Source organism: Kogia breviceps, chromosome 3 (assembly GCF_026419965.1).
Source record: "Kogia breviceps isolate mKogBre1 chromosome 3, mKogBre1 haplotype 1, whole genome shotgun sequence".
Classification (NCBI taxonomy): domain Eukaryota; kingdom Metazoa; phylum Chordata; class Mammalia; order Artiodactyla; family Physeteridae; genus Kogia; species Kogia breviceps.
Genome location: NC_081312.1, coordinates 916,547 through 938,984, shown reverse-complemented (window position 1 = coordinate 938,984; position 22,438 = coordinate 916,547). Strand labels below are relative to the sequence as shown.

The 22,438-nt window shown below is 61.3% G+C and overlaps 1 protein-coding gene across 1 annotated transcript in view; it reads right to left on the bottom strand.

Annotated features, from left to right (window-relative positions):
• Positions 1–18,340, bottom strand: part of AHNAK2 (AHNAK nucleoprotein 2) — a 34,290-nt gene extending 15,950 nt beyond the window's left edge. The window contains exons 1-6 of the mRNA XM_067027630.1: positions 18,187–18,340; positions 2,610–2,668; positions 2,396–2,494; positions 1,547–1,630; positions 538–688; positions 45–229 (exon numbers count right to left, since the gene is read on the bottom strand). Coding sequence (XP_066883731.1) covers positions 45–229; positions 538–688; positions 1,547–1,630; positions 2,396–2,494; positions 2,610–2,668; positions 18,187–18,241 — 633 coding nt within the window. The 5' untranslated portion in view covers positions 18,242–18,340. The remainder of the gene's footprint in view (positions 1–44; positions 230–537; positions 689–1,546; positions 1,631–2,395; positions 2,495–2,609; positions 2,669–18,186) is intronic.
• Between the last annotated feature and the right edge of the window lie 4,098 nt (positions 18,341–22,438).

Sequence of the window (22,438 nt, the reverse complement as noted above, 5' to 3'; positions counted from 1 at the left end):
AGGAGCCCAGCCGGGGCCCAGCTTTGCCGGCCATGCAAACTCACCTGCTCCTTGCTGCCCCTTGAGCCACACTGAGCGCTGCCGGAAGCTCCCTGCTCGTCCTCCCGGGCAGGAAGTTTCCGTCTGATTGTGAACTGAACCTTGTAAGGCTCTGAGTACTGAAGGATTTTGAGAGCATCTTCGTATTTAATGTCGTCAAAGAATATGGTTGTGCTGAGCAGCTGATCCCCTGGACAAAGACAGAGCGGTCCCCGCACCTTAGTGTCCCGGACCTCGTCGGGCCTCACGGGAGGGGTCCGCAGGGGTGCGTGACCGAGAGGGCGACCCCGCTCGGGCTGCCCGGCCCCTTCCTTCTCCTGAGCCCCGGGTGGGAAGGAGCCCCCATTTCCAAGCAGAAAACCTGTCAGAGCGAGTGGCCCCAGCCTGGACACAGCTAAGCAGTCTCTAGGGGCTCACCCGAGTCCACTGTGGCCTGTCCCCCTCCAGGCCCCCCCAACCTGATGGCACCACGGGGACACGGGGATGGGGCCATGGCACCTTCTCTCAGGCTGAAGAGCTTGGCAGCTGAGGACTCCTTCAGCACTTGCTTGACGAAGATCCCCTGGTCCCCGCCGCCTGTCACCATGTAGCCACTGGCTCCGGCCTCCACCTTGGTCCTCAGTGTCCCCCCCGTCGCCTCCTGTGTGGACTAGGGCAGAAGCACATCGGGCCTCAGTGAGCATACGCCTCTCCCACCGTGGGCGTGGGTGCTGGGAGGCTGCCTCCCCTGAGGCCGGGAACCCCAGAGTCCTCCCGTCATTGGGCAGCTGAGCCCGGGCACGGGGTCCAGGCTCTGGGGGAAGCCAGCTGCAGCCGTCTCCGTTGGGAGCAGCCTCCCTCGTCCCCGTCCCCACCTGCCAGGACTCAGGAGCAGCGTGGCCCCGGCCATCTGGGCCCAGCGGGGCTTGGCAAGCAGAGGGGAGAGCCTTCTGTTTGCACGTGGCCAAAGCGATCCTGTGTCAGCTCCCGGTTCACCACCACGCCCACTCCAAGCACCACAAGGAGTGCAAGGTAGCTGGTGCTCAGGCCAAGGAGGGTCATAAATGCCGAGGAAAATACCGGAAACATCAGGGCCAGCCTGGCCTCGGACACGACAGTGCCTCTGGGTCTGGGAGAGCGTTAGAATTGCTGGGGCGCCAATGACAGCAGGCAGCGCACGCTCCTGGCTGGGAGCCTACAGAACCCAGCCCCTCCCGTGGCCTTGGATGCAGCAGGCAGCAGCCGTACCCACTGTACAGCTGAGAACACTGAGGTCCGTGCACCCGGGTCCATCTGGTCAGCAGTCTGGGCCCTTCACTATGAGAGTAGAGGGGGAGGCCAGGACCAGTGTTCTGGAGCCCCTACCCACCCCCGGGCCTGATGAGGGAGGCGGCACGCCCTTCCCCAGGGCACGGGGGCACGCTGCCGGCTTTCCGGCTCCTCGCCTTCTTGCTCTGGTCCTGGCTTCCCCCGCTGGAGCCCGTGTGGATGGGCCACTCCCCGCCACTTCAGCTCCCAGCACACCCACCTCCAGACGGCTCATCCTGGAAAGCGTCTGAGAGTCCCCCGAATCCCGCTTCCACCAGGACCTCCGCCTCCTTGGCGTGTCTTCCTGCAGCAACGACAGACAGCGGGTCACCAACCTGCCCCAGCCCAGGGGACGGGAGGGACTCGGGGAGGCCCCAGCTCAGCGGCTACATCCCCCAGAGTGCGCTGTGTGCAGGCGGAGCTGAGCTCCTCCAGGGGGAAGGTGACCCTGGGCCTTGGTGATTCCCACAGGGTCCAGCCCCCGTGTCCGCAAGTAGAGGGGGCAAAAAAGAGACAGTACAAGAATGAGGCCTTTGGGATTTCCCTGGCGGTCCAGTGGTTAGGACTCCGTGCTTCCACTGCAGCGGGCACGGGTTCCAGCCCCGGTCAGGGAACTAAGATCCCACATGCCGCGCAGCACGGCCGAAAGAAGTAAGTACGTAAACAATTCTGAAAAAAGAATAAGGCCTTTAGTAGACACGCCTGGTCCACGCCTTCCCCCAGGTGTCTCCAGAGGTGGCCGCGGGACCCTGTCTGTGGCTCCTCGTCAGAGAGGGCACGTGTGTGCACACATCCTGTGCCCCGTCGCACACACAGGAGCACGGGGTCTGTTCCCCACGCACACACACGTGTGCCATCTCAAGTGTGTCCCGGCCAGCTGATGGAAGGGCTCCAGTGAAGGACCAAGGAGCCAGAGAAGACAGCCGAGTGGACACCGCTGTGGCAGGGCAGTGTGGCTGCAAGGTGCGTGCGTGAGTTGCCCGCACAGGGGGATGCGGGAGGCGTGGTCACCTGTGGCCGCACACCTGAGCCTTTCCTAAGCCTGTGGGTGTCTGCAGAGCAGGCTCACCGGGAGTCCGAAGCTGGCACCGTCAGTCACGTACTCGTAGACAGGCGAGGACCCTTGTGGCCGGGGCCGGATGATCGCGTCCACAGACCCTTCAGTCACCTGGCAGGAGGAGAGAATCAGTTCACCCTCAGCCACTCGGGCTCTGCTCAAGTCCAGGAAAGGAGGGGGGTGGGGGCTACGAGTGAGGCACACATCCTCCCTGGACCTCACTTACAGAGTGGTCCTCCTCGGTTTCTGCATCTGGCTGTTCAGGCTGCAACTGCCGGCCAGACACTGCGAAGGGAAAGCATGAGTCAGTGGAGCCTTGCAGGTGGGCAGAGCAGAGGGTAGAGCTGGGGGTAGGGGCCCAGGAGAGGCTGTATACCACAGAGGTGGTGTAGCCCTGGACCCTGGGTCTGGGAGCACATGCAGGGGTCGGGGGAGGACGCACAGCCACTGAGCCGGGGAGGTTGTGAGATCAGGTGTGATGGCAGTGAGCCAGGATGGGGGTGGGGGGGCGGGGCTGGGGGCTGGGGGTGGGGCTGGGGGGCGGGCTCTGACAAAGCAGATGACTTCACAGATTTAGTCAAAGAAAGTTACTAAACAAACACACAAATAAAACAATAACTACAACCCTGACAGGGAGTCAGAATCCAGAGTTACCATAATATATAAACTATAATGTCCAGCATTCAACAGAAAACTACATGACATGCAAAGAAACAAGAAAGTACGATCCGCACTGAGGAACAGAGCAGTTAATGGAAACAATCTTTGAATGTCCACAGCTGTTGGATTTGGCACAGACTCCAAAGCAACATTCATAAATTTATTCAAAAAAGTGAAGGAGACCATGTTTAAAGAATTAATGAAAAATATGATGACAATGGCCCAATGAAGAAAGAATGTCATAAAGAAACAGAAATTATATTAAGAAAAAAAAAGCCAAATGGAAACTCTGAAGTTGAAAGTTTACTAGAGGGACTCAATAGCAGGGCTGAGATGCCAGTGGAAGGAAACAAAAAACTTGTAGATTAGGGGAATTCCCTGGTGGTCCAGTGGTTAGGACTCGGCACCTTCACTGCCAGGGTGCAGGTTCAATCCCTGGCTGGGGAACTAAGATCCCTCAAGACACACAGTGCGGCCAGAAAAAAAAAAAGACCAAACAAAACAAACAAAAAACTTGTACATTGATAGAAATTAACCAATTTGAAGAACAAGGGGAAAAGGATTGAAGGAAAATGAATAGAGCCTGAGAGATCTGTGAGATGACATTAAGAACACCAATATACGTGTAATTGAAGACTCAGAAGGAAATGAGAGAGGGAGGCAGAAAAACTGTTTGAAAGGATAATGGCTAAAAACAATCTATAAATCTCAGAAGCTCAACAAACCCCAGTAGGATAAACACAAAGGGATCCAGACCTAGACAATCACATCAAAATGTTCAAGGGAAAGAGAAATAAAATTGGGAGGGGGGGTACGTGGGCCTCTCACTGTTGTGGCCAGGCTCTGGACGCACAGGCTCAGTGGCCATGGCTCACGGGCCCAGCCGCTCCGCAGCATGTGGGATCTTCCCGGACCAGGGCACGAACCTGTATCCCCTGCATCGGAAGGCGGACTGTCAACCACTGCGCCACCAGGGAAGCCCAAAAGAGAAAATTTTGAAAGCAACAAGAGAGAAGTGGCCTATCACATTTAATAGTACAGCAATACAATTACTAGTCGACACCACGGAAGCTAGAAAAAAGTGGAACAATATTTTCAAATTGCTGAAAGAAAGTTAACCATGAATTCTATATCTAGCGAACTGTCCTTCAAAAATAAAGGCAAAATAGGGTCTTCCCTGGTGGCACAGTGGTTAAGAATCCGCCTGCCAATGCAGGGGACACGGGTTCAAGCCCTGGTCCAGAAAGATCCCATATGCCACGGAGCAACTAAGCCCCATGTGCCACAATTACCGAGCCTGCGCTCTAGAGCCCACGTGCCACAACTACTGAAGCCCGTGCGCCTAGAGCACGTGCTCCACAACAAGAGAAGCCACCGCAATGAGAAGCCCATGCACTGCAATGAAGAGAGTAGCCCGGGCTTCCCTGGTGGCGCAGTGGTTGAGAGTCTGCCTGCTGATGCAGGGGACATGGGTTTGTGCCCCGGTCCGGGAAGATCCCACATGCCGTGGAGCAGCTGGGCCCGTGAGCCATGGCCACTGAGCCTGCGCGTCCGGCGCCTGTGCTCCGCAACGAGAGAGGCCACAACAGTGAGAGGCCCGCGTACCGCAAAAAAAAAAAGAGTAGCCCCCGCTCGCCGCAACTAGAGAAAGCCCATGTGCAGCAATGAAGACCCAATGCAGCCAAAAATAAATAAATAAAATAAATAAATTTATTTTTTTTAAAGATGAAAAAGATGTGTAGCTAATAACCCAATAGTGGAAATAAAATGCAATAATAAATAATAATAATAATAAAATGTGTATAAAAATACACATTGTTTTTATACATATATAATGTATATAAATAATTTACATTAATATATAATCTAATGTATAATTATATATAACATATACATCTATATTAGTTTATAAATACAAAATTTATATTTATATATGTAATGTATGTTATTAAGTAATTACATTATATATAATGTATGTTATTAAGTATATATATGTAATGTATGTTATTAAGTAATTATATACCTGTGTATATATTTAATTAATTCTAAAACAAGATAAGGAACCAGGGAAAGAGGAGCAAAGGATGGATGGAATAAAATAGAAAGCAATTAGCAAGATGGCAGGATCGAAACCAGCCATTTTGACAATACATTAAATATAAAAGGACTTAACATTCCAATCAAAAAGGTAGAGATTATCAGATTAAATTTAAAAAGCAAGACCTGACTACATGCTATCTAGGAGAAATGGACTATAAATATAAAGAAGTTAAAAGAAAAGGAAAGAAAAAATATGTACAGTGCAATAACTAATCACTTCATAATAATAAAGGGCACAATTCATTAAAAAAATAATAACAAACCTAAGTGTATATACCTAATAACAGAGGCTAAAAACACTGAAGTGAAAGCTGGCAAAAATGAAAGGACAAAAAAGACAAATCCACAATTACAATAGAGATTGTAACATTCCTCTCAGTTATTGATTACGATAACCTTACAAAACAGAATAGGTAAGAACACTGATCCACCCATCAACCAATGAGACCACAGCGGAGATCACTCCTCCTGACAAGAGTACAGTACACATTTGTCTTAAGTACACATGGGACATTCACCAAGATAGATCATATGCTGACTCATTTAAATGTCTCAGTAAATTTAAAATAATTAAGACCATTTCAGATCAACTAGGTATTTTCTCTGACTCTCAACGGAATCAAGACAGTACAGTATAACCACAAATATCAGTGAAAACGGATAGAAAATCCAGAATAGTCCCACACTTTGTAAGATCAATTAATTTTTGACAAAGCAGCCAAATTATTTCAATAGAAAAATAATAGTCTTTTCAACAATGGTGCTGGGACAAGTGGATATTTATTGGGGGGAAAAAACCCTAGACCCTTACAACATAGTACATGTAAAAATTAACTCAAAATGAATCATAGAGCTAAATGTAAAACTTACAACTATAAAACTTCTAGAAGAAAACAGAGGAGAAATTCTTCACCACCTTGGGGGAGGCAGTGTTTTCTTAGGCAGGATACAAAAGGTGTGAATCATAAAAGAAAATCTGATCAATCATATTTCATCATAATTAAATACTTCTAGTCTTGAAAGACATTCTTTAGAAAATGAAAAGGCGATTCAATGTATCTGACAAAAAAACTTGCATCCAGAAGAATTCTGCAAATCAATAGAAAAAGACCAAAGAAAACGACCTCAATTAAAAGTGGGCAAACGATTTAAACAGACACTTCACAAAAGATGTACCAGTAAGCACGGAAAAGATGGTCAACTTCTTTAGTCGTCAGGGAAATGCAAATTATTAATAAAACCAATGGCACAAAACAAAGGTCCCGGAACCAGACTCAAGATATAAGGCTGTGGGAAAGTAATGATCTTTTCAGTCAGCAGTGTGGGGTCCCCTGGAAATTCACAAGGAATAATATTGATCTCGACCCCTAGGTCAGCCCCAGGAAGTATTAATTTCATGTGGATTGCAGATCCAAAGTTTAACGATCCAGTTTCCAGAAGATAAACAGAAGTGACACTGGAGATAGGGAAACAATTCTTAACCAGGACACAGACAGCACTAGTCCTAAAGCAAACAACTGATTGTTAAAATTATTAAATTAGGGACTTCCCTGGTGGCATATTGGTTAAGAATCCAACGCAGGGAACACGGGTTCAACCCCTGGTCGGGAAGTAAGATCCCACATGATGTGCAGCACGGCCAAAAAACCCAGTAGAACGAAAGAAACTTGGGAGTCTCTGTCCAATGAACTGCGTCCACAGACAGTGTGGGTGAATTTCACAAACTTAGTGCTGCAATAAAGCTAGACATAAAGAGCTCAAACAGAACCGGCTGCACGCAGTTCGCAGGTGCACTGGTGTTGGAAGTCCTTTGGGAGCGGGCAGACCAGCGGGGAAAAGGCCTCTGGTGGGGGTTAGGGGTACTCTTACTCCAGCGTGTCCACTTTGGGAAAATGCATCCAGCTACACACATATGATTTGTACCTTTCCCCCAAAATGTTTAAATTCTACATAAAATTGAAATGAGGAAATTATCAACTTTATGCCAATAGATCTGAAAATGTAGAGGAATTGGATATATTCCTACAGAAACAACGCTGCGAGCACCACACAAGGAGAGACAGGCTACGTAAATAGTCCTGTGATGATTCAACAACCAAAGCCCTTCATTAAACCCGGTCCACAAGCAACTCGGGGTCCAGCGCCCCCGGAATTGTACTCGGCGTTCCAGGAGGAGCAGCCCAGGATCTCACACTAGGTGTGGCCCTGGGCTTAGCCACACCCTCGGTGGCTGTGACCGCACTGCTGGTGAGGAGGGGACATGCGTGCCCACTCCCAACCCACCGCAGCCAGCAGGGCTCAGAGCCGGGAGGGAATCCCTGTCCCACAGGCCGGGCAGCCGGCATGGGCACCCGGCACGTCCTTGTCCCCATGGAACACACAGGGGAAGCCCAGTCCTGGCAGGAGTGAGGGTTCGGCTGCTACTCTCTGGCCAATTTACTGTGTGACCCTGAGCAAGTCTGTGCCTGCTCTGAGCCTTGATTTCCCCATGGATGTCAGAGGGCTACGCTGCCCACCCAGAAGCCCAGAGGGATCGCGGGGAGTTGGGGTGGGGGCACGGAGAGGAGGTTGTGGAGCAGGCGGAGGGGTGGGGGGAGAGCGAGTCCCAGGAGCGGTGGAGATCAGAGCCTGTTCCCCACCGAGTCCGCTGCCCTGCGCGGAAGCCAAGGGCAGGGGCAGCTCACCCCACTCTCTCCGGCCGCAGTTTCCCTTCCAGTTCCGCCGGGACCCTCACCCCCAGCCCCAAAGTGGGCGCGCTGTGGGTGAGCAACGAGGAATCTGAGGCTGGGGGAGGGGAAGCCAGTGGCCTGAGGTGGCTCAGCCCGCGGGGCGGCGCGGGGACTAGACGCGGCGGGCGGAGCCCAGGGTGGCCGCGCTCCCACCCCGGCCACCCCGGGACCGGTCGTCGCGGGGCTGCCTCTCCCGCCCTGTGCCCGGCTCGGGGCGTCGGAGCGTCCCTGCCGGCCTGGGCTCGGGGCTGGGGCAGCCGGCAGAGGGGCGGGGAGGTCTGCGGAGCTGCGCGGACGCGCCCAGAAAGGCAGCCCGGCCTCCCCTGGGCCCCTAGCCTTCTCTGAGTCACAGCAGAGCAAGGCCCGGACCGATCTCCGCGCGGGGCAGGCACGCGAGTCCCTGGGGGCGAGGGCGGCGGCCCGCCCAGACCTGGGAAGGCTCTGGACCGCGGCTGCTGGAGGAGGGGACCCCGAGCGGGTGTGCGGTCGGGCCAGCCAGCGGGGCCTTGGGCTGGGCGCTGTGTGCCGGGGGGATGCGGTGGAAGGCCCCGAATTCGGGCGGGGACGCCCGGGCCCTGAGAAGCCGTACCCCCAGATCCGCTCCAGGGCAGGGGTGAGGAAAGGCGTTAACAGCCGGGAACCTGGGAGCAGGGGAGGCTCAGCCAGCCCTGCTCCAGCTGGACCACCACCCCGGCCTCTGGGCCCCCACCCGGCCCAGTCCTACCCTTCCAGCACCCCCCTCGGGTGCAACAGCCCTACATCCAAGGTAGGAAGAAAAAGCGGAGTTCAGGGAGGTGGGGACAGGCCTCTCCCAAGGTCAGACCACTGGGAAGATGCCCGGCTGTGGTTTTAAGCTCCGGGTCCTTCTGCACCCTTAGGGCAGAACCCCAGGCTGGCTGGAGCCTGGCCCAGAGATGCACAAACAGAAAGGAGGAAATCCTGCCTGCCACAGGGCAAGGCCGCCAGCAGCCCTGCCAGCCTCACACAAGCCCCGGAGAGGGGACAGGAGGCACTCAAGTACCCCCCGGAGTACTGTCCTGCTGGTCCCCGTGTCCTGAGCGCCTCACCCCCGGAGTGCATGGGAGGTGTCCCAGCAGCCTGCCTGGCCTGGCCCTGGCCCCCCGATAGCCCAGACCCGGCAGTCGCCTCGAGTAATGACTAATAAAACGAGGTCACCAAGGCCCCACTTTACAGAGAAGGATGTGGAGGTGCCATGCTGAGCCAGGCCCGGCAGGTCCTGCTGCCGGCACCCGGTACTTCGCCAGATGCCCCCCCCCTCCTCGAGGCTCCAGGCCCTGCTGTGGCCCCAGCACCCTGGCTGGGCTACGTGTCCATCCAGCCCTTCACCCTAACTCTTCCGTGGCCTCAAACACTACCTACCGGGGGACTTGGGTGGGGGTGGGGGTTGGCACCACGTCAGCTGCAAAGCTTCACTCCCGGGAACTGTAATATTCTGGGGTGGGACCTCCAGGAAGTGGGTCTTCGGAGGTTGGCAGAGCCGAGGAGGTGTGCAACGCTGGCTGAGGGGGACCAGCTGGAGGGGGAGGCAGAAAGGGGGCGTTGGCCTGGATGGCTTCCCCATACTTACCTTGCCCTCTGGGGCTCGGACTGAGTTGAGGCCTCTCCCGCCAGCCGCCAGCCAAGAGGGGCTTCTTAGGGGGCCCAGAGCAGGGCCATTCGTGGGTGTGGCGGTTTTGCTTAAACAGAACCCAAGTTTGCATCCAAACTGGCCGCTGCCAGGGCCCAGCTCCAGCCTCCAAGTGGGGCCGGGTGTGGGCGCAAGTTGGTGTGTCACGAGGGCAGCGGTGGGACTGGGGGGCCTGTGAGAGCGGTGGGGGGGGGAGCTGCGAACAAGGGGGCCCTAGATAGTGGCCTGCGCGTCCAGCCTTGGGTGCACGCGCGCGTGTTTACGAGCACGAGGGTGTCTGCTCACGGGGTGTTCGTGCCTGTGCTGGGTGTGTGTGCACAGCCTCAGCTGAGGCCCCCGCAGGTCCAGGGAGCCGAGGGAGTGGGAGCCCCGGATGTAGGCTCCCTCCTCGGGGGGGATGCTGCCCTCGGGCTCCGAGCCCGGTGCCCACAGGGGCCTCACCCCATCCTGGAACCCCACGAGGAAAGTGCCGAGCTCAGCTGACTCGTCACGAGACGGTCAGACTTTCTGAAGCAACACCCACGGGCAGCCGAGGGCCCGCCCCGCCTCCCCAGCATTTCTCAAGATAAGCCTGCCGCACAGGGAGGCACCCCGGGCTCCTGCTCTGGCTCCAAGGCTTCGGAAAGGCCCGGGAACCAGCCTCGGCCCGCCCGGGCCTGGGGACCAGGACTCCTCACCCACCCCGCAGCCACTGCCACTGCAGCCCCAGCTGCAACCAGGAGGTTTTCCCAGCGCCCTCTCCGGCCTGTCAGTCTGCCTGGCCCACCAATATCGGCAGCCTCCGCGGTCTGCGCTGCTGCCGCCTGGGCCCCAGACCTTCGGAGCTGAGCTCCAGAGCACTCTCTCCCCCCACCTCTGTCCTTTCCACATGCAGTTTCCTCCACCATCTCACGGTCCAGCTTGGCCACCCTGTCATCACCTCTGGCCACTGCCTGGTCCCTGGTCCCTAGAACAGTCTCACAAACGTTCAGAGCCCGGCACCCAGTAGGTGCATGCTAGTGCTGGGCATAGGTGGGCAGAGGAAGGGAAGGTGAGTCCCGCCCAGCCTGAGGGTGCAGCGGGGCCTCGAGGGCTGGGAGGGGCAGCAGGTGGGCCCGGAGCTTCTCCTCCTGCACCTGGAGACACTGAGACCTGCAGCAGGCACGCCAGTCCACCACCTCCATGGGCCCGGCAGCCCAAAGGAGCGTCCCCACCTCCTGTCCACTCCAACAGGACCAGCGGGCCCGAGTCTCTTTCTCTCTGGGCTGAAAGGCCAGCACCTAGATGCCCAGCACAGTGTGACCCTGTGACAGGGCGGCCCACCACCACGGGCCCCCACCGCCCACCTGGCACCCGCAGGTAAGCGTGTCTGAAGCGCCCTCCCACCACCCCCCAGGGTTCCCAGTGCACCAAACGGCCATCTTCTGAGGACCCCCTGCAGGCCACACAGTCCAGCTTCGGGGATCTGCCTGTCCTGGACTGAAATGGCCATGCTGGTGCCCTTGGGCACCCTCCAACATCGGCTGGAGCTGAAGCAGGGCAGTCAGGGAGATGCCCGGCCCAGCTATGCCACCCCCCAACCTCCACCTGCTGGGTGGTGAGGTGATCAGGTGCCCCAGGGCTAAACCCAGGAAGAAGGCAGGGGACACGGGGCACAGGGTGGGTACGGAAGACAGCGCAGCCCTTTACCAAGCCCGACGTCCTCCCAACTTGCCCCGAGGTGAAGACCCTAGGTTTGCAGCTCCCCTCTGGCCGTACTCCCTACTCCTCCCCTCCACGGCCCCGCCCTCCACGGCCCCGCCCACAGCCCCCCGTCTCTGCGGGGCCCAGAGCCTGCCAAGCACCCTCCGCCTACCAGAGGGACTGGGCGGGTCCCCTTACAGGCCCCCACAGCTTGGCCAGGCCCCGCCCCTCCCCCAGGCCGAACAGCTGCCTGGGGGAGGAGACACCGCCCAGCTCGGGGTGCGTGAGTCACTGCCACGGCCCCGGTCCAGTCCAGTCCAGCTGTGTGCACAGACTCAGATGTCACACAGGACCATCCCGGCAGGCTGTGCATGAGCCTGGGACAGAGGCTGAGGGCTGTGGGGCTGGGGGTGCAGGGGAGGGATGTGGAGGCATAGCCCAAGGCGGGGAGGGAGGCCCTTCCAGGAGGGACCCAGGATGGGCGCAGGCTACTGCCCCATCTGGAACCTCAGTGCTGCACGGCCCCTCAGGCTCTGCTGAGGCCACTGCCCAGGGCACAGCCAGCCCCTTCCACAACCAAGGCCACAAAGGCCAGAGCAGGGCCAGACCAAGCCCACCCATGGCCTTGGCCACTGCCCCCCTGCCCATGCCCCTCGAGGGCAGCCTGACGCCGGCCACCCTCTAGCCCTCTCAGCCAAGACCCACCTCTCAAAGTTCCAGGGCCTCTGATGAGCTGCGTGCAGTGGGTCCCCGGAACCAGCAGTTTTAACCACCCCCTGCCCAGTCGCTGGATCTAAGCGGCAGCTGAGGAACACGTCCCGAAGACCCCGCCCAGCGCCCCCGCTCCCCAGACCCCGCCTGCCTGGCCTGCCCCCTCCTGTCACCTCACCCTTCTGCCCCCAGGACTCCCAGCCCCTGCCCTGGGGGAACCCCTGAGTGGGCTGGGAGAACGCGGATTCTGGCTCCAAGGCCCCTCCCAGCTCCAGGACCCCGGGCTGGCCTATCTGCAGATCTGCTGCTGCTGGGGGCTGCCCCGCCCTGTGCCTCAGGGCCCCGTGGGGTGGGGTCCGGCTGGCTGCAGGCACCTGCATCCCACGAGCAGGTCGGAGCAGGTCGGAGCAGGCCGGCACAGCTGAGGGGCCCAGGCTGGGGTTCAAGGGCGGCAATGGGTCAGTCTGAACCTGCATCTACACCCCCACCAGACACACCAGGCCTGCAACGGTGGCCACAGAGCTGAGGGCTCCTTGCACACCTGAGGGCACCAGGCACCGAAAGCAGCTGCCGGGAGGCCGGGGCCCCAGCAGGACAGGGGAAACCTGTGAGCGGCCTGAGGTGGGGTGACAGCAGGGGAAGGCCCCTGGCTGCAAAGAGGGCTCCCGGGTAGGCAGAGGGCTCCACCAGCTCGAGGCAGCCGGCACTGCTGGGAAAACTGGGTGAGGAAAAGCACCCAGGGCCCTCCCGGCCTGTCCCCCCTGAAAACCTAACAGTCATAAAACTAGTCACACTGAGACAGGAAAACCGGCCAGGCCTGCTGGCCAGTGACCTCACCTACTCCACCACCCACAGTTCTCACCTGGGAGTTTCTTGTTTACTGCTGGACACCCCACCAGACTGTTACCGACACCCCCAAACCCCCCGCCCCCACCCCCGGGCAGGGCCGGGCCGGCTGACTCAACTGGGAGACGCTGGCACGGAGCAGGCTCACCCCACCTCGTCCCCTCCAGAGCCTGGGCGCTCCGTCCCCATCAAGCCGTCCCCCGTCCTCCTGAACCCTACCACCTCCCCCGCGGCCACCCACTGGGCCCTGGACCATTGTGACCCCCCGCCCACTGGCTGGAGGAGGCCTCAGCCACACTCTCCCCGACACCCCGTGCTCTGACGCCACCCCCACGAGCCCTCTCCAGACTCCAACACCCGCCCCGCCCCGGCGCAGACCCGCCCCTCCCCGGCGGAGACCCGCCCCTCCCCGGCGGAGACCCGCCCCTCCCCGGCGGAGACCCGCCCCTGCGCAGACCCTGGACTCGCTCCCTCAGGAGGCCAGCGCCAGCATCCCTTGCAGTGCTGTGCGCGGGCAGCTCCAGGGCGATGGGAAGTGGCTGGGAAGGGAAGGGGTGCTGGCACGGGGCTCTGGGTCGGGACCACTGTGATCCGGTAGCGGCGAGAGTCAGGGGCCACTCCTCACCCCACCCCTGGGCTGGCGTCAGTCCCGCAGGGGTGTACCTGGCTCCCCGGCAGGTAAGGGCTCTGCGTGAGGAGGCCGTGTCCACCCACCTTGGCTCCCGGGGACCCCACCTGCCGGTCCCCTGGCTCCAGGCAGATGCTGGGCCGGCTGAAGGGACGCTGGCCAGGGCAGCTGCTGAGCTGCCACACCTCCAGGCCTGGATGCACGCTGTCCAGCACGTGTCCGCCGACCCCCACTGCACAGGCAGCCGCAGCTCAGAGCCTCCTGGACTCCGGGCCCCTCCTTGGGGTCACTGTGGGAAAGGGCGGGCGGGGCCAGGGGCAGCTGATAGTGAGTCAGCTGGCGAGGAGGTCGGGCAAGCGTGGCATTCTCAGGGGGTGTGTCGCGGAGGAGCCACAGGTGCTTCTGCCACCCAGGAGCAAGGCCTGCCGTGGCGGGGGTGCGGGGGGAGCCGCCTGGAGGGGTCCTGCGGTCAGGTTCCTGGTGGGAGGCCATCCTCTTCCCGCCTGGAAGGGTCTGGCGGCTCCTGGGAAACAAAGGCATCAGCCAGGGTCGGGGGAGGTGTAGGAGGGGCGGGGCACTCAGAGCACCAGCCCGCGGTCTGACCCCCACCCTGGGGTGGGCAGCCAGCCGGAGGCTTGAGCCCCGAACAAAGTAGCCTTGACCTGGCCCAGCGGGGCCTCACCTCCGGGGCCTCCAGCCCACGCCGACACCGGCACCTGGGTGGACCCTCCAGGGGACAACAGGGCTGAGCGAGCCTGTCCCCCCACTGTTGTGACAGGGAGGCCCAAATAAGGACCCCACCGCAGGTGTCCTGGCCCGCTCCTTTCTGAGCCTCGGCCATCCTCTCGGCAGTGGACACCCACATCCGGTGCTGTGTCCGGGCGGGGAGCCCACCTCGGACCTTCCCGGGACTCCTGGCGGTTCAAGCCGCTAAGAAGGTGGAAAGCCCGCCTCTGCTGGCGGCTGGGAGCCACAGCTCCGCCTACCGCTCCATCAGCAGCCCTGGGCGCGAGGCGCTGGCGAGCCTCTGCCACCCGGCTCTCTGGGGAGGGGCCCCACGCCGGCCCTCGCCCTCAGGTACACACACCGGGTCCTCCGGCTCCCCGCAGGGCAGGAACCAGGCAAGAAGTGGGCACGGTGGGACGCCATCTCCCACCCCGCCCCAGCCCCTCAGGCCTCCTGGGCCCAGCTCCATCTTTCCGTTTTAGAAAGTGCTTCTGACTATTAAATATTTATCCCAGCGAGGTGGACCTTTAGCTCCCAGCTGCCTGTGCCTCCAAAAGAAGAAAAACAAAGGGAAACCTGGAGGAAGAGGCAGGGCGGGCAGGCAGGGCCTAGAGATGTCCCTGAAGGCACCCGGTGTGACCAGACCCCGGCCAAAAGGGGCAGCTCCCCTTAGAATGGGGAGGGGGTTCAGGGGAGTGTGGCCAGCTCTCGTGTGTGGCCAGCTGAGGCTCCCCGTCCACCCTCCCCGCTCTCAGCCTCAGCTCCTCCGATGCCCCCTCCTCCGCCCTACTGGGCCTTATCCCTTCCCATGGGACCTGCCCTGAAACCCTCTGAGGCTCCCGGGTGCCCTTGGAACATAGCCCTCCCTCCTAACAGCATGGTCCTTACCCCTCTCTACCCTTAACCCCCACCCCCACCCCCAGACCCACCCTATTAAGCTACTTGCTGCTCCCCAGTCAACATTCTCTCCAGGCCTCTTGCACACGATGCCACATCAGGCAGCCCTTCCTCCTGGAAGCCCTCCCTGACCTCCCTGGTCACCAAGGTGGCACTGATGGCAGCAGCCCTACCTGTCTCGCCTTTGATGAATGAACGCTGGTGAATCCCTGCTCCCCAATTTGTGGACATCTAAGGCGCAGGGCCCCTGGGATGCACAGACGGATGGGTGGGTGGACAGGCAACCCCGCTTCGCATTAGCCCTAAGCGTAGGGTCTGCCTCCTCCTGCCCCTGTCCAGGCAGAGGGCCAAGCTGGGGAAATCTGGGCCTTTCACCCCTGAAATGGGCAGTGGGGGCCCCGAGATGGTCCATGCCCCACCCCACCTCCCTGGGGTTCTCCTCGCTGGCACCTCCACTTCCCCATTCCCAGGAAAAGCAGCCCCAGGCTGAACCTGAAACACAGCCTTTCAGCAAAGGCAGTCACAAGAGAAGATACAGAGAGGGCCGGAGTTTGAAGGAGAGCAATCGAGGGGGCTTCCTGGAAGAGGCAGTTCCTGGCTGGGCCCAGGATGGAAGAGACTGGCCAGAGGGAGAGAAGGCCGTGCCTTCACAAGGGCAAGGCCATGATGAGCCCCAGGTGGAGTGGGCGCACAGGGGGAGGCAGGTGGTTTGGGGCACTGAACCCTCCTATCCACTCCTGGGCCCCACCCCGCTTCCCGAGGCTGGAGCTAGGCTATCCAGAGTGTTTCTCCACAAAGAGAAGAAGTGGGGGTGTTGTCAGGAACACATATGCTATCTCCAGCGGTGGCTTTCAGAATCGTCCTCATTAAAGTGTCAGGAGGGTCGGTACGCCTACCCAGGATGGCCTCTGAGGCCTCCTTCTCCGTGCCTGCCCCTGTGGGCCCCCTTCCTGGTGGGGCAGGGCAGCATCAGAGCGTGTGGCATGGCTGCTCTGGCCCCTGTGGAGGCCAGAGAGGCTCCACTTTGGTTCGGGGCTCTGCCTCACTGCTCTGAAACTCAGCTGCCTAGGACCCCGCTCTGCCTCAGGAAGGAACCAGCTGCCCCTGGGATAGGAAGGGAGGGCCCATTCCAGGTGGAGTGGGTGGTGCCTGCATGAAGGCGGTGCGCCCGGGCGGAGCTCCCTTCCCCCGCGGGAACGGGGGAGGTCGCCTGGGAAGGCAGCAGCGGGGTGGGGGTGAGCGGGTGCTGCCCAGACTGGCCAGGCACAGGGAGGCTAGGCGGATCCTGCGCTGGTGGGTTCCCAGTACAGCCACCAGGGGGCAGCGTCCGAGTGCAGACTGGACCAGACATGGCTCCCTCCCCGCCGGCCCCTGTCTGGGGAACCGACAGGATGTGGGAGGGGTCTTCAGAGGACCTGGAGGGGCTGGTCCAGGAGGGCAGGTGTGGGCTGGGCAGAAAGACGAGGGACAGGGAGCGCCTGCCCACCTCTGGCCTGCTAGGAGGGAATTGCAGCTGGAAAATGCCTCTGAATCCCCATGGCTCTTTATTAGGAATGCATGTTCCCTGGCCTCCTCAGAAGGATGGGGGCCTGGGAATCTGCATGTTGGACACAACCCCCCAGGGCCAGGTCTCCTGCCAATGCCCCATGAAAGCCACTGATCTTGTTCCCTAAGAGGGGATGGTTTTGCAGGCTGGACACAAGGAGGAACTGCCCCAGAGGCCAGAGAACCACACGTCAGAGTAAGAATGAGGGCCTCAGCTGGGAAGGTGCTCCCAGCACAGGCCTCTGCAAGGCAGGAGGGTGGATAAGATGGACCGAGACCCTGCAGCTTGGGAGTCTCCAGGAGGCCGGTGAGTGAGGAGAAGGCCATTGTGGGATGCGAGGCAGAGCAACGGCCCCAAGTCCTTTGGGCCCTGCTCCTGTCCCTGTGACGCGGCAGATTCCCAAGGATGTGGGCCAGGCCCGCCACAGTCAGGAGGAGGGGGCTGGGGACCCATCGTTCTCCCGTTGGCTGTCCAGGGAGAATCGGGGTGCCTTGGGCTCCCACCTGGACAAGGGAGGCCAAAACAGGAGGTCAGCTGGGCTTCAGTGCTAACCTGATGAATGGGCCACAGGAGGGACCATGGGGGCTCCTGCTGCGGCTGAAGGGGAGCCCCACCCCCTCTGCATCAGCAGTGCCATCATCATCGATCTCTGCTTTCCCCAGGGAGTGGGGTTCCGCCTGTGCTAATGCAGTGTGGCCCCAGCCCCCCTTGCCGGCAGCTGGCCAGGTGTCCTAGGTGTGGGCAGGCTGCAGCATTACTGACCTGGGGCTGGAAAGACTGTCCCTGCCCCACCCCACCCTGCCCTCCACGATGCTGAGACACCCAGGCCCTGGAACCAGGCCCAGTGCAGGGACAGACAGATGACAGACAGAGAGAGCACCTGGTTCTCATTCTGCGGCCAGAGGTGCAGAGGGAGGGGTTCTGCCCCATGGGCAACCCCCAACCCTTGCTCAGAACTGGGGGACCCTGTGGCCTGAGCTCTGACCCCACTCAGGCTCCTCACCAAGCCCCAGACCTCAGCCACCACCTAGCCAGTGAGCCAGCACACAGCAGCCACACGCTGGACCCAGCCCGGCCCAGCCTAGCAGTCCTGGACCAAGGCCAACAATCCTAACTCCTGGTCCAGCCAGACTGCTCTCCCCAAAAGCAGATCAGAGGGCAGTCCTGGCGGCAGATTCCCACCGCCTGGTGACCCACGGCAGTCATGCCCCACTTACACGGGCGGCCCTCCCCAGGCGGCTGCCTCTAGGGACAGCGCACGTCCCAGAGGGCTACAGCGGGGGTACAGTTGACAGAGAGGGAGAGACAGACAGGACAGTGAGTGACAGAGAGAGAGGCGAGGAGTGACAGAGTGGTAGAGACGAGTCAGCGACCCAGAGAAACAAAGTGAGCGGCAGGGATGGAGAGGGGTGGGAGGCCGAGGGACAGGGACAGGTAAGAGACGAGACGCAGGAGGAGGGAGGCACAGACCCGAGCAGCCCCCGAGGCGCAAACACGCGCTCAAGACCACAGCCGGTCCCGGAGGCTCCCTCACCCCGGCCGGCGCCGCAGCCCACCCGCACTGCGCGCCCCAGGACCCGCCCGGCGCGCGCCCCGCGCGGAGCCCACCCGCCCCGAGGGGAGCGGGCTGCAGGCGGGGAGGAGGCGCACCGCTGCCGGGGGCTCCGGGCCAGGTGGGCAGCACCGTGTGGAAGCAGTCGCACATCTTGGCGGCCGGGAGGTGCTGGCCGGCGGCAGCCCGTCGCGTCCAGTCGCAGATCCCGGCTCCGCCGCGCGGGCGGCCAGCGGGGCGGACGAGCGCAGCGCTCTGCCTCCGCTGCCCTGCGATGCCGCTGGCTGCAGGCCGCGGACTGCGGGTGGAGCCCGCGCCCCGAACCCCTCCGCCGCCAGGACCCCGCCCCCGCCAGCCCGACCCGAGCCCAGCCACTGCGGAGTGAGCGCGGGCGGTGCCGCCGGCCTCATTCAGCCCATTGGCTGCTGCCCTCCGGGCCCCGCCCCCTAGTGGCCACGCCACGCCCCTGTCCAGCCAGGAACCGGCTTGACCCAGGCCCCGCCCACTAAGGCCCCGCCTCTCAGTCCCGACCCCGCCAACGTCCCACCTCCAGTCCGATCACCGGCACAGGCTCCGCAGCAGGCCCGCCCCGCCACTAGATTGGCCCCGCCCCGCGCCCCAACAGAGTCCTGAGTGTTGACTTTGGACGCCTGCCCGGGGGTGGGGGGCGGTCCCCGGACTCCGCGCCAAGACTCCCGGACTTGACCTGCGCGCCGCAGTCTTGCCTCCCAAGATGTCTTATCCGGAGACAAGACATTTCAGTCACAAGCTGGGGAGCGGGCACCCTGGGCGAGGGTGTAGTGGCAGCAGGAACCCAGGGAGGCCACGGCGTGTGACCTGACCCCACTAGCCCGGCCCTGGGGGCTCCTGGTCTGGAGGTGTGCGCAGCGGGCTAGCATGGTGCCACGGTGCAGGTGGGTGGGGAAGGGTCCTGGAAGGCTCCGGGCGGACGGTCTAAGCTAGGACTTCAGGAGTAGGGAACAGCGTCCTGGACCGAAGCAAAGCAGTAGTGTGTGTGCAGAGGACGGACGGAGTCAGAGAGCCGAAGCTGGTTCACGCCGCTGAAAGTTAGGCTCAGTGGGGTTGGGGGCAGGGGGCAGCAGGGCTGACTACCAGGTGGCGGGGCGGGGGGGGGGGGGAATGTCCCTAGGGGCACAGTGCTGGAGGTCAGGAGCCCCGCAAGAGAGTGGGGGCTGGACCGGGGCAGGGTTGTGATGGGGGAGAAGGGTCCTGGATGTTCCAGAAGCTGGCAGAGGGGACTTGGGAGACCACTGGGGAGGTTTAGGGGCCACCCTGGGCTCCAGCTTGGGTGTCGTGCAGACGTGTGCAACGGGGCACGTCTGGGGGTGTGGGCAGGGAGTGGGGATGCCTGGGAGAGCTCTGTTCCCGAGGAAGTAGGGGGTTACCCGAGGCCCAGCATGGCGTAGACCTGAGGAAGGGCCCCTTGGGGAGTGCGGGTCCTGCTGGGTTGGGGTGAGGAGCCGGGGCCAGCACATTCCTGGGGGCCGCTCTGGAACGGTGCAGGTGGTGCTGGGGCAGATGAAACACACACAACTTTTCCTGGGGCAGAGGGGGGCCGGGCTAAAACAGGAGGACCACACAGACACACAGACTTGACACAGACACAGAAACACACAGACACACAAACACTTGTAGATGAGATGTCACACACTGACACCAATACACAGACACAGGTCTACTTGGATATGTCCTCGTGCACTCAGAGACGGGCACACGCACACGCACACACACACACACACACAAATGCTTGGGAACACGCCCATACACATGCACCCACTCAGCCCCACGTGCCGGGATGTGCACAACAGGATGCAGACACACACAGGTGCACACACAGAGCACGCTACGTATTCCTGGGCTCACTCAGGGATATGCACAGCCGGCAGGGCCCGGTGAGCCTGCCCAGCGGGACAACTCATGCCTGGCAGTTCCATTAGCTGGGCTGCAGCCGGGCGGCCTTCCAGCAGACGGTCAGACGGACACACACATCACTGCCGGGAAGAGGCCCTGGCAGACTCCCATCTCTCGAGCCCATGGCATGACGGGGCACAGCCCTGTCCTTTAGGTGGGGACACTGGGGCTTGGGTCTCACCCCTCCTGCCCTGGTGTCTTCTCTCAGGCCAGGCAGCATTGCCCTGGGGCCCAAGACCCGGCCCTACTCTGTCCGGATGGGAATCAGTTACTTGTGGCCACAGGGAGAGAGCTGTGTGTGTCCCTGGGTGTGTCTGGCGTCTGCTCGGGCCTGTCGGGGGTCTCAGCCTGCCTGTCCTCTGTACGTGTGACTCTGGCCTTGTGGGCCTGGGAACAAGGGGCAGTCAGTGCAGTCAGCACAAACTCTCTGTCCCCCCTGCCCTGTAAGGCGTGTGAACTTGGACAAGTCGTGTGGATCCTGGGCCTCTGTTCAGCTGAAGTGGCCTCACCCTGTGTGACATATGCTGACTGTCCAGCATGGTACACACAGGGCTGTGGTGGCTCCTTTCAGCTCTGAGGGGGAGGATGGAGCCTTGGGTGGGGAGGCCAAGGGGCTGCCCCACCTAAACAGAGGCCAGGAGGAGGGGGTCTCACGTGGCCACCGAGGGAGAGTGGAGGCGGGCACCGCTGGCCCCTCAGGGGACAGTCCCTGGGCAATTGGGTGCTCCCTGGGAATCCTGGCCAGCCAGGGCCTGGGGGAGGCTGAGGCAGGGACCCTCCCTGGGGCCTCTTCTGCCTTTGGGCTTGGTGAGGGTTGGGTGGGCTTACATTTTCCTGCTGGGGTTGAGTTCACTCTGCAGCCAGGGAGTTGACTCAGCACTGGCTCAGGGCCCCAGATTCAGGATAAGGGTAGGCAGGGACCTCACCCCCCCAGCCAAGGGGTTGCCCCTTCCCCTCTCCTGTGTCCCCTGAGGCAGAGGGCTGGCCTCACCCCCTGTGCGCACCCCTGTGTACCACCTGGGGCCCTGTAGGCCCATTTCATCTCTGGAAGGGTGTGGTCCCTCAGGCAGTGTACCCCACAGATGGCGGGCTGCAGCTGTGTAGAGGGAGACTGCCCATGGGTCAGCCCCCAGGCCAGCCAGGCTGGGCCCTGCCTCCTCCTACCAATCCCTCTCCTACCCGTGGGGGCCTTGGAAGCTCGGCCTGGCCCCGGGGTCACAGCGCCTGATGGGGAGAAGGCTGCCCGGGTAGGACCCGCAAGGCCCATCTGTGCCTGACCCCTGCCCTGCCTACCGCCCGGCCGAAGCCTGGCCGGGTGCCTGCCGCAGAGCCCTGCACAGCCAGGAGCTCCTGCCATCACGCCCCGCTCCAGCCCCGTCCTGAGGTCCCCCTCTGGGCACAGACGGTCCGCTGCCGGAGGCCATAGCAGCGGGGCGCGGCTCAGGAATAGCTGCCCATCAAGAAGCATGGAGACGCGGGCTGACTCCCAGCCACCCTCGGCCCACACGGGGCCCCGCACCATTTCTGAGGGTCACCTCTGCGGGGGGCGGCCTGGCGGGGCTGTGAGCGGCCTGCGCTCTCTCCTGCTGGCCCACACCTGCTCAGCCTCCTCCCTAGGACCACCGTGCCAGGGGGGCTGGCGCCACACCCCAGCCCCGGCCCGGCCCGCTCGTCGCGGGTCTCAGACTGGGTGCCCAGGTGCTGGGGCTGGCGGCGCAGTGCACCGCTGGGGACAGGGTGAGGGGCCAGGGTTGCCGGCCGGCCATAGCTCCTCAGGCCCCAGCTCCTCAGCGGAGCCCCAGGCCTGCCCCACCCACCTGGCTGGCTGCTCCCCGGGCCACTCCGGGCAGGCAGGGATGCCCAGAGCATCCATGATTAATGCTTCCTTGCAGCAGCCGCGGCAGCATCAGCAAAAATAGCTCTGCCACTGTCCCTACCCCAGCCCAGCCCAGTCCAGCTGGAGGGGCACACCAGAGTGGTGGGGGCACCCGGGACGTCCTCCACTGCCATCTGCCCTCCCACCCAGGCCTCTGCACAGAGGCGCGGGGAAGGGCTCCAGGTCTGCTGGCCCCCGGCCTCTAACTGCCTCACTCTCCCCCAAGCTGAGTGCCCACTCCAAGCCTGGGGACGGGTGTCCTCCTCGACTCACCCTAAGGACCCGGAGCGGAGGAGTGGAGGAGTGGAACAGCTAGGTGCTTCCTGGAGTGAGTGACCCCTCCCCGTGGCTCATCAGGTGATGTGCAGAGCTGCTAGGATACTGTGGGGCTCCAGGCGGAGTGGCAGCCGGCCCTTTCCGCCTGAGGCTGTGTCAGGGGAGGCTTGGCTGGGCAATGGCAGAGGAGAAGCTGCCCCCACCACCGTTCAGCAGGGCTGGGGCGCAGGGCTGGACCAAGGTGTCGACAGAGGAGCAGCCTGGGA